We start from the raw sequence: 12,412 nt of genomic DNA, 5'->3' as shown, positions 1-12,412 counted from the left end.
ATGCCGGGCGCTCGGGATTCACACGCCTCCACTCCTAGCCCCCGGGGGCTGGGGGGGGGGGAATAGGGGGCAAGGAGCGGCCTCCGACGTCGGAGTGAAACACTCCGGGTTTCACTCCGCCGTCGGCACTCAGTCTCCCAGACAGGGAGAAATCGTAAGGCTGGCGTCAAATCCGGGCGGGTTTGACGCCAGCTTCCCCCTCCCCGACCGGGAACCGATTCTGGTCCCCGGTCGGGGCTAGCATGCCGCGGCCGTGAACTCCGGCATCGCGGGCTTAACGAATTTCGTTAAGCCCGCTTGCCAGAGTTTGCGCCGGCTGACGCGTCACATGACGTTAGCCGCGCAGGCGCAGATTGGAAGACTCCAACCCGCGCATGCGCGGATGACGTCATCGTACATTTGCGCGAAACCCGCGCATGCGTGGGCCGGGATGCCCCTCAGCCGCCCCGCGAATGGATACAGCGGGGCGGCGGAAGGACAAAGAGTGCGCGGGAATTGGACCCGCTGCCCGCGATCGGTGCCCACCGATCGCGGGCCCATGGCACCCTTGGCACGGCCGTGGTACTGCCGTGCCAATTGGTGCCATGTTTTTCAAAATCGGGACTTTACGGCCGTTTTTACGAACGGCCAGACCAGGTGTGTTTGCCGTTCGTAAAAACGGCCGTAAAGGGCTTGGACTTCGGCCCATCGGCCAGCTGAGAATCGCTGCTGGCCGTAAAAAACGGCGGCAGCGATTCGTGTCGGGAGTCGGGCGTGGGGGGGGGGGGGGGGGAGAATAGCGGGAGGGCGTCAGACTAGCGTGGCCGTAAGTGCGGAGAATTGCGCCCCTTGTATTTGGAGATGGTGAAATTTGCTCTGAGGGGGGAGGTGAGAGGTTCCACAAGAGATGGGGTTTATTCGTATTGCATTCTGGGAGCAGGTTACTGCCAACTGCTCGGGGGGGAGCGAGGAGGGAAGGTGTGGGAGGGGGCTGGCTGGGGGGGGGGGGGGGGGAGGGGGGAAGGTGTGGAAGGGAGCTGGCTGGGGGGGAGGGGGGGAGGGGGGGAAGGTGTGGGAGGGGCTGGCTGGGGGGGAGGGGGGAGGGGGAAGGTGTGGGAGGGGGCTGGCTGGGGGGAGGAGGGGGGTTTGTTTTGATTTGGGTTTATTTTCTAAATGTTATGTGTTTTATATGTTTAATTGTTAAAATGTTAAAATTGTACTAAATATATTTCTCATAAAAAATGAATAAGTGGTCCCTCCTGTTTAAAGTGGAGGCCGAGCAGGATTTACTGTCTCTCAGAGAGACATTCACATCTGGCATTCCCCTCCCCAGCGAGGAGGCTGAGTATATTCAAGGCTGAGGGAGATGGATCTTTGATCCTCAGCTGAGGCGAGGGTTCTGGGGGATTGACGCGAGTGGAGTTGAGACCGCTCAGGTCAGCCATGACCGAAGGTAGGAACAGAGGGCCAAATGGCCTGATCTTGCCTTCTTATAGTTCAGCTGTGTCAGGATCAGTGTCCTGGTCCAGATCCACCTCACTCCTGATCAGGAGGCACAGCAGGCTGCAGAGTCCTTGGGTTCATGTTCCTGAGGATGTGAAAGGCAGTATATCAATGCAGATGTACCCCCCTCCCCTCACCTCCATAGACCATAAGACTGCCACAGCACCGGCCCTAGGGTTGCTGGCGCCCCGGGCAAGCTGAACTTCGGCGCCCTTTGGGGGGGGGGGGGGGGGCGGGGGCGGGGGGGGGGGGGACACAAGGGGGGGGGCCGGGGGGGGGACCCGAGGGGGGGGGACGGGGGGGCGGACCCGAGGGGGGGGGCGGGGGGCTTGGGGCGGACCGAGGGGGGGGGCGGGACCGAGGGGGGGGCGGGGGGGCGGACCGAGGGGGGGGCGGGGGGAGGGGACCGAGCCGGGGGGGGGGGCGGACCGAGGGGGGGGGCCGCCCTGGGGGAGGGCGGCCACCGTGCACGCGCTGGTTGGCACCTGCCCAACTGCGCATGCGCGGGACCCGAGTCTCTGGCGCCCCCTAGCACATGGCGCCCCGGGCGACTGCCCGAGTTGCCGGTGCCTTGAGCCGGCCCTGGACTGCCAGACCTGCCAGACGCACACACACAGCCTCGGACCTGTACAAGTCTGACTGTAGCTGTTAGGATCAGGTGGAACTGGTGGGTGGAGACACATCATCCTCTCCCCCATCCCCCCTGCCCCTCCCCAAACTATCCAGTGACAATCCTCACCATCCACACTGGAAAGGACCCATGATCCCCCCCCATGGTCAATATGTCCAATAACAGTTAGTGATTGGGCCCATGGGAGACGGGGCCTCCAGCTTCCTGAATGTTGGGTTTGGAGATCAGGATTGGGGGAATAAATAAGAAAAGATTAACTCTCCTCCTCTCTCCATCTCCCCTCTTCCTCTATCCGCCATCCCTCTCTCCACACACCTTTGCCCCAAACCCTCTCCCTCCCTTATTCTCCCTCTTCCCTCTTCTCTCTCTTTCTCTCTCCACCTTTCTCTCTTATCCCTTTCCTCTCTCCATCTCTCTTCTTACCCTTCTCTTCCTCCCCCCATTCTCTCCCTCTTCCCTCTCTCCATCTCTCCCTTTCTCCTCCTCTTCTCTCGCTCTCTTCCTCCCCCCACATTCTCCATCCTCTTCCCTCTCTCCCTCCCTCCCATTCTGCTGCTCTTTCCCCCCTCACTCTCCATCTCTTCCTCTACCCCTCTCTTCACCCTTCTTTCTCATCCCCCTCTGTCTACCTCTCCTTCTCTCCCTCTTTCTCTCGCTCTCCCTCCCCCTCGCTCTCCCTATCTTCCTCCATCTCTTTCTCTCCATGACTCTCTCTTTCTCTCTCTCTCTCCCTCCTCCTTTCTCTGTCTGTCACTCCCTCCCCCGTCTCTCTTTCCCCTCTCTCCTTCCACCACTCTCTCCCTCTCCCTCTCTCTCTTTCTCTCCCCCTCCCACAGATCCAGCTGTATGAAACTTTCCGTTCTCCGTCGCGCCTCTACCTGGTTTTGGAGTTGGCATCTCAAGGTGATCTTCTTGAACACATTAACAGAATCTCGGACAAGAAGATGGCGTTGGGACTACATGAGGGAGAGGCGAAACAGCTCTTCCACCAACTGGTGGGAGCTGTCTCGCACTGTCACAATAAACACATCGTGCACAGGTACCATGGGGACTGAGTCAGTGAGACCCCCAGACCCAGATGGGCAATGCCAAACCCAATTCACCCAGACCCTCTCACACTAAACCCCAGCCCACCCCTCCCCTCTGAGCAGAGGTAAAGATCTGGAAGAAGGAACTGAGGGCACTGTCGAGGGACAGGTAGTATTGAGGAAGCAAGGGGGCTGTAGAAGGACTTGGACAGGCTCGGAGAGTGGGCAATGAAGTGGCAGGTGGAATACAATGTGGAAAAGTGTGAGGTTATGCATTTTGGAAGGAGGAATGGAGGCATAGACTATTTTCTAAATGGGGAAATGCTTAGGAAATCAGAAGCACAAAGGGACTTGGGAGTCCTTGTTCATGATTCTCTTAAGGTTAACGTGCAGGTTCAGTGAGTAGTTAAGAGGGCAAATGCAATGTTAGCATTCATGTCGAAAGGGCTGGAATACAAGACCACGGATGTACTTCTGGTCACACCTCATTTGGAGTATTGTCAGCAGTTTTGGGCCCCGTATCCATTCTCACCCCCTCCATCATCACCCCCTCCATCCTCATCCCCTCCATCCTCATCTCCTCCACCCTCACCTCCTCCATCCTCATCCCCTCCACCCTCATCCCCTCCACCCTCATCCCCTCCATCCTCATCCTCTCCATCCTCAATCCCTCCACCCTCATCCCCTCCATCCTCACCCCCTCCATCCTCACCACCTCCATCCTCAACCCTCCATCCTCATCCCCTCCATCCTCATCCCCTCCATCCTCATCTCCTCCACCCTCACCTCCTCCATCCTCATCCCCTCCATCCTCACCCCCTCCATCCTCAACCCTCCATCCTCATCCCCTCCATCCTCATCCTCTCCATCCTCACTCCCTCCATCCTCATCCCCTCCATCCTCATCCCCTCCATCCTCATCCCCTCCATCCTCACCCCCTCCATCCTCAACCCTCCATCCTCATCCCCTCCATCCTCATCCTCTCCATCCTCACTCCCTCCATCCTCATCCCCTCCATCCTCAACCCCTCCATCCTCAACCCCTCCATCCTCACCCCCTCCATCCTCACCCCCTCCATCATCCCCTCCATCTTCACCCCCTCCATCCTCACCCCCTCCATCTTCACTCCCTCCATCTTTATCCCCTCCATCTTCACTCCCTCCATCCTCATCCCCTCCATCCTCATCCCCTCCATCCTCAACCCCTCCAAGCTCATCCCCTCCATCCTCACCCCCTCCACCCTCACCCCCTCCATCCTCATCCCCTCCATCTTCAGCCCCTCCATCACCCCCTCCAAGCTCATCTGCTCCATCCTCACCCCCTCCATCCTCATCCCCTCCCATCCTCATCCCCTCCATCTTCTTCCCCTCCATCTTCAGCCCCTCCATCACCCCCTCCAAGCTCATCCGCTCCATCCTCACCCCCTCCATCCTCATCCCCTCCCATCCTCATCCCCTCCATCTTCTCCCCCATGACATATGCAACCGTTCCATTTTCATCCACTCCTTCCCAACCACTCCACCCCCTCCATCCTCATCCTGTGAACAATCCCGCTAATCCAGCCCAGAACAGACTCTATGTGTCAAAGTTAGATCGTGTCCGATGTATCTAACCCGGTGCTGCACCTGTCCTGGGAGTGTTTGATGGGAACAGTGTAGAGGGAGCTTTACTCTGTATCTAACCCTGTGCTGTATCTGTCCTGGGAGTGTTTGATGGGGACAGTGTAGAGGGAACTTTACTCTGTATCTAACCCCGTGCTGTACCTGTCCTGGGAGTGTTTGATGGGGACAGTGTAGAGGGAACTTTACTCTGTATCTAAACCCGTGCTGTACCTGTCCTGGGAGTGTTTGATGGGGACAGTGTAGAGGGAGCTTTACTCTGTATCTAACCCCATGCTGTACCTGCCCTGGGAGTGTTTGATGGGGACAGTGTAGAGGGAGCTTTACTCTGTATCTAACCCCGTGCTGTACCTGTCCTGGGAGTGTTTGATGGGGACAGTGTAGAGGGAGCTTTACTCTGTATCTAACTCCGTGCTGTACCTGTCCTGGGAGTGTTTGATGGGGACAGTGTAGAGGGAGCTTTACTCTGTATCTAACCCCATGCTGTACCTGCCCTGGGAGTGTTTGATGGGGACAGTGTAGAGGGAGCTTTACTCTGTATCTAACCCCGTGCTGTACCTGTCCTGGGAGTGTTTGATGGGGACAGTGTAGAGAGAGCTTTACTCTGTATCTAACTCCGTGCTGTACCTGTCCTGGGAGTGTTTGATGGGGACAGTGTAGAGGGAGCTTTACTCTGTATCTAACTCCATGCTGTACCTGTCCTGGGAGTGTTTGATGGGGACAGTGTAGCGGGAGCTTTACTCTGTATCTAACTCCGTGCTGTACCTGTCCTGGGAGTGTTTGATGGGGTCACTGGATGGCTGATGTGTAAATGTTATAATCACTCACTGGGGTTGATTAGTGTGGGAAGTTGTGATGGTTTAATATCGGTGTGTAATATATGCTGAAACATCTTTTCACAGGGATCTCAAATGTGAAAATATTTTGCTTGACGAGACCGGCTCTGTAAAGCTGACAGGTGAGTCATTGGCAACGGAATAATCAATGTGATATTGACAGAAGGATGAGTCTGATTGGTTGTTGCCATTCTAACATTGACTAATATGGGCACAGTGGGTAACAGGAAACTCAGAATCGGCACCATAACAACGACGTAGGTACGACTTCACACTGAAACGTGGCAGACGAGATTGAGGAAACCCGTGTGTGAGACATTGAACCTATTTCTTTCATTTCCGTGATAACCCATGTGCAATCTCCACGGTGACGCTTCTACATATCTTCCACCCTCACAGTCCCACTCCGTGGCTTCGGCATTTACAACGTCATTTGTCAACCCCACAAAACATAAAGTCACATTCCTGCCTCTCAGTCAAAATGGAGCAAAGTTTTCTCCAGTGTCCTAGATATTATTTACTGACTTAATGCTCGAGGCTTGGATGGGGCAGAGTTTGTAAGGAGCATCCAGGAGGGTTGCTTGACCAGTATGTAAATAGTCCAACTAGGGAAGGGGCTGTACTGGACCTGGTATTGGGGAATGAGCCCGGCCAGGTGGTTGAAGTTTCAGTAGGGGAGCATTCCGGGAAGAGTGACCACAATTCAACACGTTTTAAGGTACTGTTGGTTAAAGATAAGAGTGGACCTCGGGTAAAGGTGCTAAATTAGGGGTAAGCTAATTATAATTATATTAGGTAGGAACTGAATAATAATAATCACTTGTTGATTGGGAACGGTAAATCATCATCTGGCACGTGGGAGGCTTTCAAATGTCAGTTGAAAGGAATTCAGGACCAGCATGTTCCTGTGAGGAAGAAGAATAAGTATGGCAAAATCTGAGGATTGTGGGTCTGCCCGAAGGGGTGGAGGGCCCGAGGCCGATGGAGTATTTTGCCAAGATGTTGATGGAGCTGTTGGGGGAGGGGGGAAGATCCCTCTCGGTATGAACTGGATTTGGCTCATAGGCCGTGGAGGCCTAAACCAAAGGTTAATGAGCCGCCAAGAGCAGTGATTATATTTTTCCGTAGGTACCGCGTGAAGGAGAGGGTCCTGTGTTAGGCAAAGCAGAAGCAGGAGGTGCAGTGGATTGGAGCTGGTAGACGTATACAAGAGGACTTTACCGTGGACTTGGCGAGGAGGCGGGCGGCCTTTGGCCGAGTGAAGGTGACATTGTATAACAGCAGGGTGCGGTTCAGCATAGTGTACCCAGCTAAATTGAGGGTGACCTATAACTCCAAAGACTCTTATTTTGAGACGGTGGAAGTGGCGGAGGTGTTTGTGAAGGCAGAAGGACTGGGACAGAAGTGAGAAATGGGACTGAGGATTGGTCTTGGACTGAGGGTGGGGGGGGGGGGAGGTGGAGGAGTGTATGTAGCTCCATTTTTCACTGCACGTTGTTACGTGCTAAATGAGTTCACGTTACCTATTTGGACAAGGTAGGAGTTGGGATTTTCTTTTGCAATGATTGTTCTGTAGGGTTTGTGTGTTTACACTGGGGTTGTGTGTTGAAGGGAATTTCTTTGTTTCCCTGGGACCGGGACCGGGGGGCAGGGGGCGGGGGGGGGGAGGGATTGGAGGGGAGTAGCCCAAGTTGGCCAGTGAACGGGAGTGTGGTGGCGGCCATCAAGGCCTGGTAGAACATGTTTCGATGAGCCTGGGAGGTGTGAAAAGTGGGGGGAGGGGACCAATACTGGGTGAGGCGTTTTCGAGAGGAAGTGGATGGGAGGATTCTGGGAAGGGGGGGAGGGGCTCGATGGTAACAATCGATCGGGGCGGGCCAAGCCCAGTGGGCGGGGCCTGGAATGATGAGGATGGTGGATAGGAGGGGAGGGGGGGGCTGGTGAGAGACCCCCTGGTTAGGATAGCTATGTGGAATGTGGGGGGTTTGTTGGAGGGAGGTTTTCAGGGTCATCTCTGGGGTAGTGCTCGTGAACTTGGAACCAGGGCCCCTAGAAGCCTTTCTCGGGGGTCAGCCCGGCTCGGGCGGCGGGCGGGTGTGGGGTCAGAGGTTAGCCTTTGCCTCTCTGATTGCCCAGAGGCGGGTCCTGTCGGGGTGGAGGTCAGAGGTTAGCCTTTGCCTCTCTGATTGCCCAGAGGTGGGTCCTGTCAGGGTGGAGGTCAGAGGTTAGCCTTTGCCTCTCTGATTGCCCAGAGGTGGGTCCTGTCAGGGTGGAGGTCAGAGGTTAGCCTTTGCCTCTCTGATTGCCCAGAGGCGGGTCCTGTCGGGGTGGAGGTCAGCCTTTGCCTCGCTGATTGCCCAGAGGCGGGTCCTGTCGGGGTGGAGGTCAGAGGTTAGCCTTTGCCTCTCTGATTGCCCAGAGGTGGGTCCTGTCGGGGTGGAGGTCAGCTTCTCCATCCTGTGGCACGGATTGGCGGGGGACCTACTTGAATTTCTATGACTCTCGGGAGGTGAAGTCTCTGCTGAAGGGAACGAAGGGTTTCACAATTCGGGGGGGGGGGGGGGGGGCTGTTTATTATTGTGCACTTCCGAGAATTGGGTGTCATCCTGAAGCAGGATGAGGACCCTCTGCAGTGTGGATCATATAGGCCGATTTCGCTGCTGAACGCCGACGCTAAGCTGCTGGCAAAGATCCTGGCCACTAGAATAGAGGATTGTGTGCCCGGGGTCATTCATGAGGACCAGACGGGGTTTGTGAAGGGAAGGCAGTTGAATACAAATGTACGAAGGCTCCTCAACGTTATTATAATGCCGGCTGTGGAAGGGGAGGCGGAGATAGTGGTGGCATTAGATGCGGAGAAGGCCTTTGGTAGGGTTGAGTGGAGGTATCTGTGGGAGGAGTGGGAAAGGTTTGGGTTTGGGGAGGGGTTTGTCCGTTGGGTGAGGTTGCTTTATGAGGCCCCGATGGCGAGTGTAGCCACGAATAGGAGGAGGTCGGAGTACTTTCGGCTGTACCGGGGGACGAGACAGGGGTGCCCCCTGTCCCCCTTGCTCTTCTCGTTGGCAATTGAGACCCTGGCCATGGCACTGAGGGGGTCAGGGAACTGGAGGGGCCTGGTGCGGGGGGGGAGGAGCATTGAGTGTCGCTGTACGCGGACGACCTGTTGCTGTATGTGATGGACCCGGTGGGGGGGATGCCAGAGGTGATGAGGATCCTTGGGGAATTCGGGGGTTTCTCGGGGTACAAGTTGAACCTGGGAAAGAGTGAGGTGTTTGTGGTGCATCCGGGGGATCAAGAGGAGGGGATTGGTAGGCTCCCATTGAAGCAGGCAGGGAAGAGCTTCAGGTACCTAGGGGTCCAGGTGGCGGGGAGTTGGGGGGCCCTGCACAAGCTCAACCTCACAAGGTTGGTGGAGCAGATGGAGGAGGAGTTTAAGAGGTGGGATATGTTACCGCTGTCACTGGCGGGGAGGGTGCAGTCCGTTAAGATGACGGTGCTCCCAAGGTTTTTGTTCCTGTTCCGGTGCCTTCCCATCCTTATCCCGAAGGCCTTTTTTAGGAGGGTCAACAGGAGTATTACGGGATTTGTGTGGGCGCATGGGACTCCGAGGGTGAGAAGGGTGTTCCTGGAACGAGGCAGGGATGGGGGGGGCTGGCGTTGCCCAACCTCTGTGGGTACTATTGGGCTGCCAACGCAACGATGGTGCGTAAGTGGGTAATGGACGAGAAGGGGGCAGCATGGAAGAGGATGGAGGCGGCGTCTTGTGTGGGCACAAGCCTAGAGGCGCTAGTGACGGCGCCGTTGCCGCTCCCTCCAACGAGGTATAGCACGAGCCCGGTGGTGGCGGCTACCCTCAAAATTTGGGGGCAATGGAGACGGCACAGGGGAGAAATGGGGGGCTCGATGGAGGCCCCGATACGGGGGAACCATCGGTTTGTTCCAGGGAGCATTGATGGCGGATTTCTGGGCTGGCACAGGGTAGGGGTTAGGAGGTTGAGGGACCTGTTTGTGGAGGGGAGGTTCGCGAGCTTGGGGGAGTTAGAGGGGAAGTTTGGGCTCCCGCCGGGGAACATGTTTAGGTACATGCAGGTTAGGGCGTTTGCCAGGCGGCAGATGGAGGGGTTCCCCTTGTTGCCCCCACGTGGGGTACGGGACAGGGTGCTCTCGGGGGTGTGGGTTGGAGGAGGGAGGATTTCGGACATATACCAGGTAATGCAAGAGGTAGACGAGGCCTCGGTGGAGGAACTGAAGGGTAAATGGGCTGGTTTAGCATGGGGCTGGTTTAGCTCACAAGGCTAAATCGCTGGCTTTTAAAGCAGACCAAGCAGGCCAGCAGCACGGTTCGATTCCCGTACCAGCCTCCCCGGACAGGCGCTGGAATGTGGCGACTAGGGGCTTTTCACAGTAACTTCATTGAAGCCTACTCGTGACAATAAGCGATTTTCATTTCATTTCATTTCATTAATGGGAAGAGGAGCTGGGTGAGGAGATTGAGGAGGGGACATGGGCGGACACCCTGGAGAGAGTGAATTCCTCCTCTTCCTGTGCGAGGCTTAGCCTCATACAGTTCAAGGTGCTACATAGGGCTCACATGACTGGGTCGAGGATGAGTAGGTTTTTCGGGGGCGAGGACAGGTGTGCTAGGTGCTCGGGGAGCCCAGCGAACTACGCCCATATGTTTTGGGCGTGCCCAGCGTTGGGGGAGTTTTAGAAGGGGGTAGCAAGGACGAGGGTGGTGGGAACCAGGGTCGAGCCAGGCAGGGGACTCGCAATTTTTGGGGTTGCAGTGGAGCCTGGCGTGCAGGAGGCGATAGAGGCCGGTGTTCTGGCCTTTGCAGCCCTAGTAGCCCGGCGGAGGATCTTGTTCCAATGGAAGGATGCGAGGCCCCCAAGCGTGGAGGCCTGGATCAATGATATGGCGGGGCTCATCAAATTGGAGAGGGTGAAATTTGCCCTGAGGAGATCAGTACAGGGGTTTTTCAGGCGGTGGCAGCCTTTCCTGGACTTCCTGGCGGAACGGTAGGGTAATAGGCCGACAGCAGCAGCAACCCGGGGGGGAGGGGTCTGGATTGGGGGGAGGAAGAACTGTGTACATGGGTCTGCGGGATGTGCCGGGTGCTATCTCTTTCCCTTTTGTTGTTTGGGTGCTCTTTTGTTTTTCTTTTCCTTTTTCCTTTTGTTTGAAGTTGCTCTTGAAGTTGGGGGGGGGGGGGTATTGTTCTTGGGGTGTGACCGCGGTTGTTTGTTAATAGAGTTAAGATGTTTATATTTTGTAAAAATTTCAATAAAAATTATTTAAAAAAAAAGAGAATTGGGTGTCATTGAACAGTGGGGGGGTGGGGGCGGGGGGGGGGGGTCGACGGTATTGCTGTCTTCGGTTACACTGTTTACGGATTGTTAATTTGTGTTTTTCTTTTACCTGGAATATACGGGTGGATGTTTTGGTCTGTATATTGAGCGGGGGTGGGGGGGGGGGGGGGGGGGTGGGTTGTGTGAGGGGGATTATTATTGTATTTGTTTTTGTTTGTTTTTTCTTTGGTTATTTATTGATGAAAATGTTGAAAATGCAGAGAATAAAAAGATCTTTAAAAAAACACATTATCAGGAGTTGGTTACCATCAGCGAGTGGGGTGGTTTTTGTGGAGTTTTGTTTTGTTGGGTTGTTTATTTAAAATGTTAAAAATCGAATTAAAAATTTTTTTTTAATAGAGTCGAGGGAAGGGTGTGCAGATAGTCTGGGTCACATTGAGATTGAAAAGGTGGAGGTGTCTTAAAAAGCATTATGGTAGATAAGTCCCCAGGGACTGATGGGATATTCCCAGCATCTTTGGCTCTTGGCTGCTCAATAATTTACAGTCACCAGGTTTGCAAGCTGAAGCACATTTAATAATACTAATAACAATTAATGTTTATTTAGAACAGAAATAAGTGTGAAATGTGCTGTGATTATAATGGAATAACAGCAAGCTAACCCACTACCAGCCCCTCCCCCTGTTTAATGGTCCAACTCTCCACCCACACACATGGGCACATAGCAAAGGGGTGGAAATAATAACGGTTCAGGGCATAAGATAAGAGTCCTTGCTTCTGTTGAGGATTTCTCCAGTGCACCTTCTTGCCAGTATGAGTGAGGTTTAATGTTGCAGCCCGCACTGTGTTTCTGCAGCTTTTTGAAACACTGAATTCACACCTTGCCTGGAGTAGTAGAGAATTTGTTCCTTCAGACTGTGCTCTTGGCTCCTGGGAGCTCCTCCAGGTCCTCTTTTCAGGAATCCGACACTCACAGGCTTCTTGGGAAGAGTTGGCTGGATCTGTTCATGCAGAGGCTTGGCGATCGTTTCTCCCCGGAGAGAGTTCAGCTGGAGCCTGTCACCTCCGCTGCCAGGATTCAAACTGAAAGTAAAAATGGAACCTTGTGGCTCTGAAGAACATTCCAGAGAAATCAGAACCGATCACCACCGGGTAGTGGTAAAACCCGGTCCTTTTGAGCTGGCCCATTGGCCGCCAGCCAAGTCCATCACCGCTGATGTCGGTCAAATCGTTCTGGAATCTGCCTGTTTGAAACAAAGGCAGCACCGCCCTTGGAATCTGCTGGATTGAATTACAGACAGCCTCTTGCAGACTGCTTTGCCTTTGGGTCGCAGGTCAATCTTCGGTTTAAACTAGCCAAACTCGCTGCTCGAAGTAAAGGCAAAGTCCGCATTAAAGGCACAGTCCATTAATCGTCCACGGACAGAAATTGTAACAGCAAAAATAAAAGAAATAAACAGGAAGACAAAACAGAACAGAGTTTAAACAGGAGGAACTTGCAGTAGG

General features: G+C 54.7%; 1 protein-coding gene across 2 annotated transcripts in view; it reads left to right on the top strand.

Annotated features, from left to right (window-relative positions):
- LOC119966646 (testis-specific serine/threonine-protein kinase 5-like) overlaps positions 1–12,412 on the top strand; it is a 31,974-nt gene that overhangs the window by 10,105 nt on the left and 9,457 nt on the right. For both annotated transcript variants that reach the window (XM_038798691.1, XM_038798689.1), the window contains exons 3-4: positions 2,950–3,152; positions 5,663–5,718. In XM_038798691.1, coding sequence (XP_038654619.1) covers positions 2,950–3,152; positions 5,663–5,718 — 259 coding nt within the window. The remainder of the gene's footprint in view (positions 1–2,949; positions 3,153–5,662; positions 5,719–12,412) is intronic.

Source organism: Scyliorhinus canicula, chromosome 5 (assembly GCF_902713615.1).
Source record: "Scyliorhinus canicula chromosome 5, sScyCan1.1, whole genome shotgun sequence".
Classification (NCBI taxonomy): domain Eukaryota; kingdom Metazoa; phylum Chordata; class Chondrichthyes; order Carcharhiniformes; family Scyliorhinidae; genus Scyliorhinus; species Scyliorhinus canicula.
This window is presented reverse-complemented; position numbering and strand designations above follow the sequence as displayed.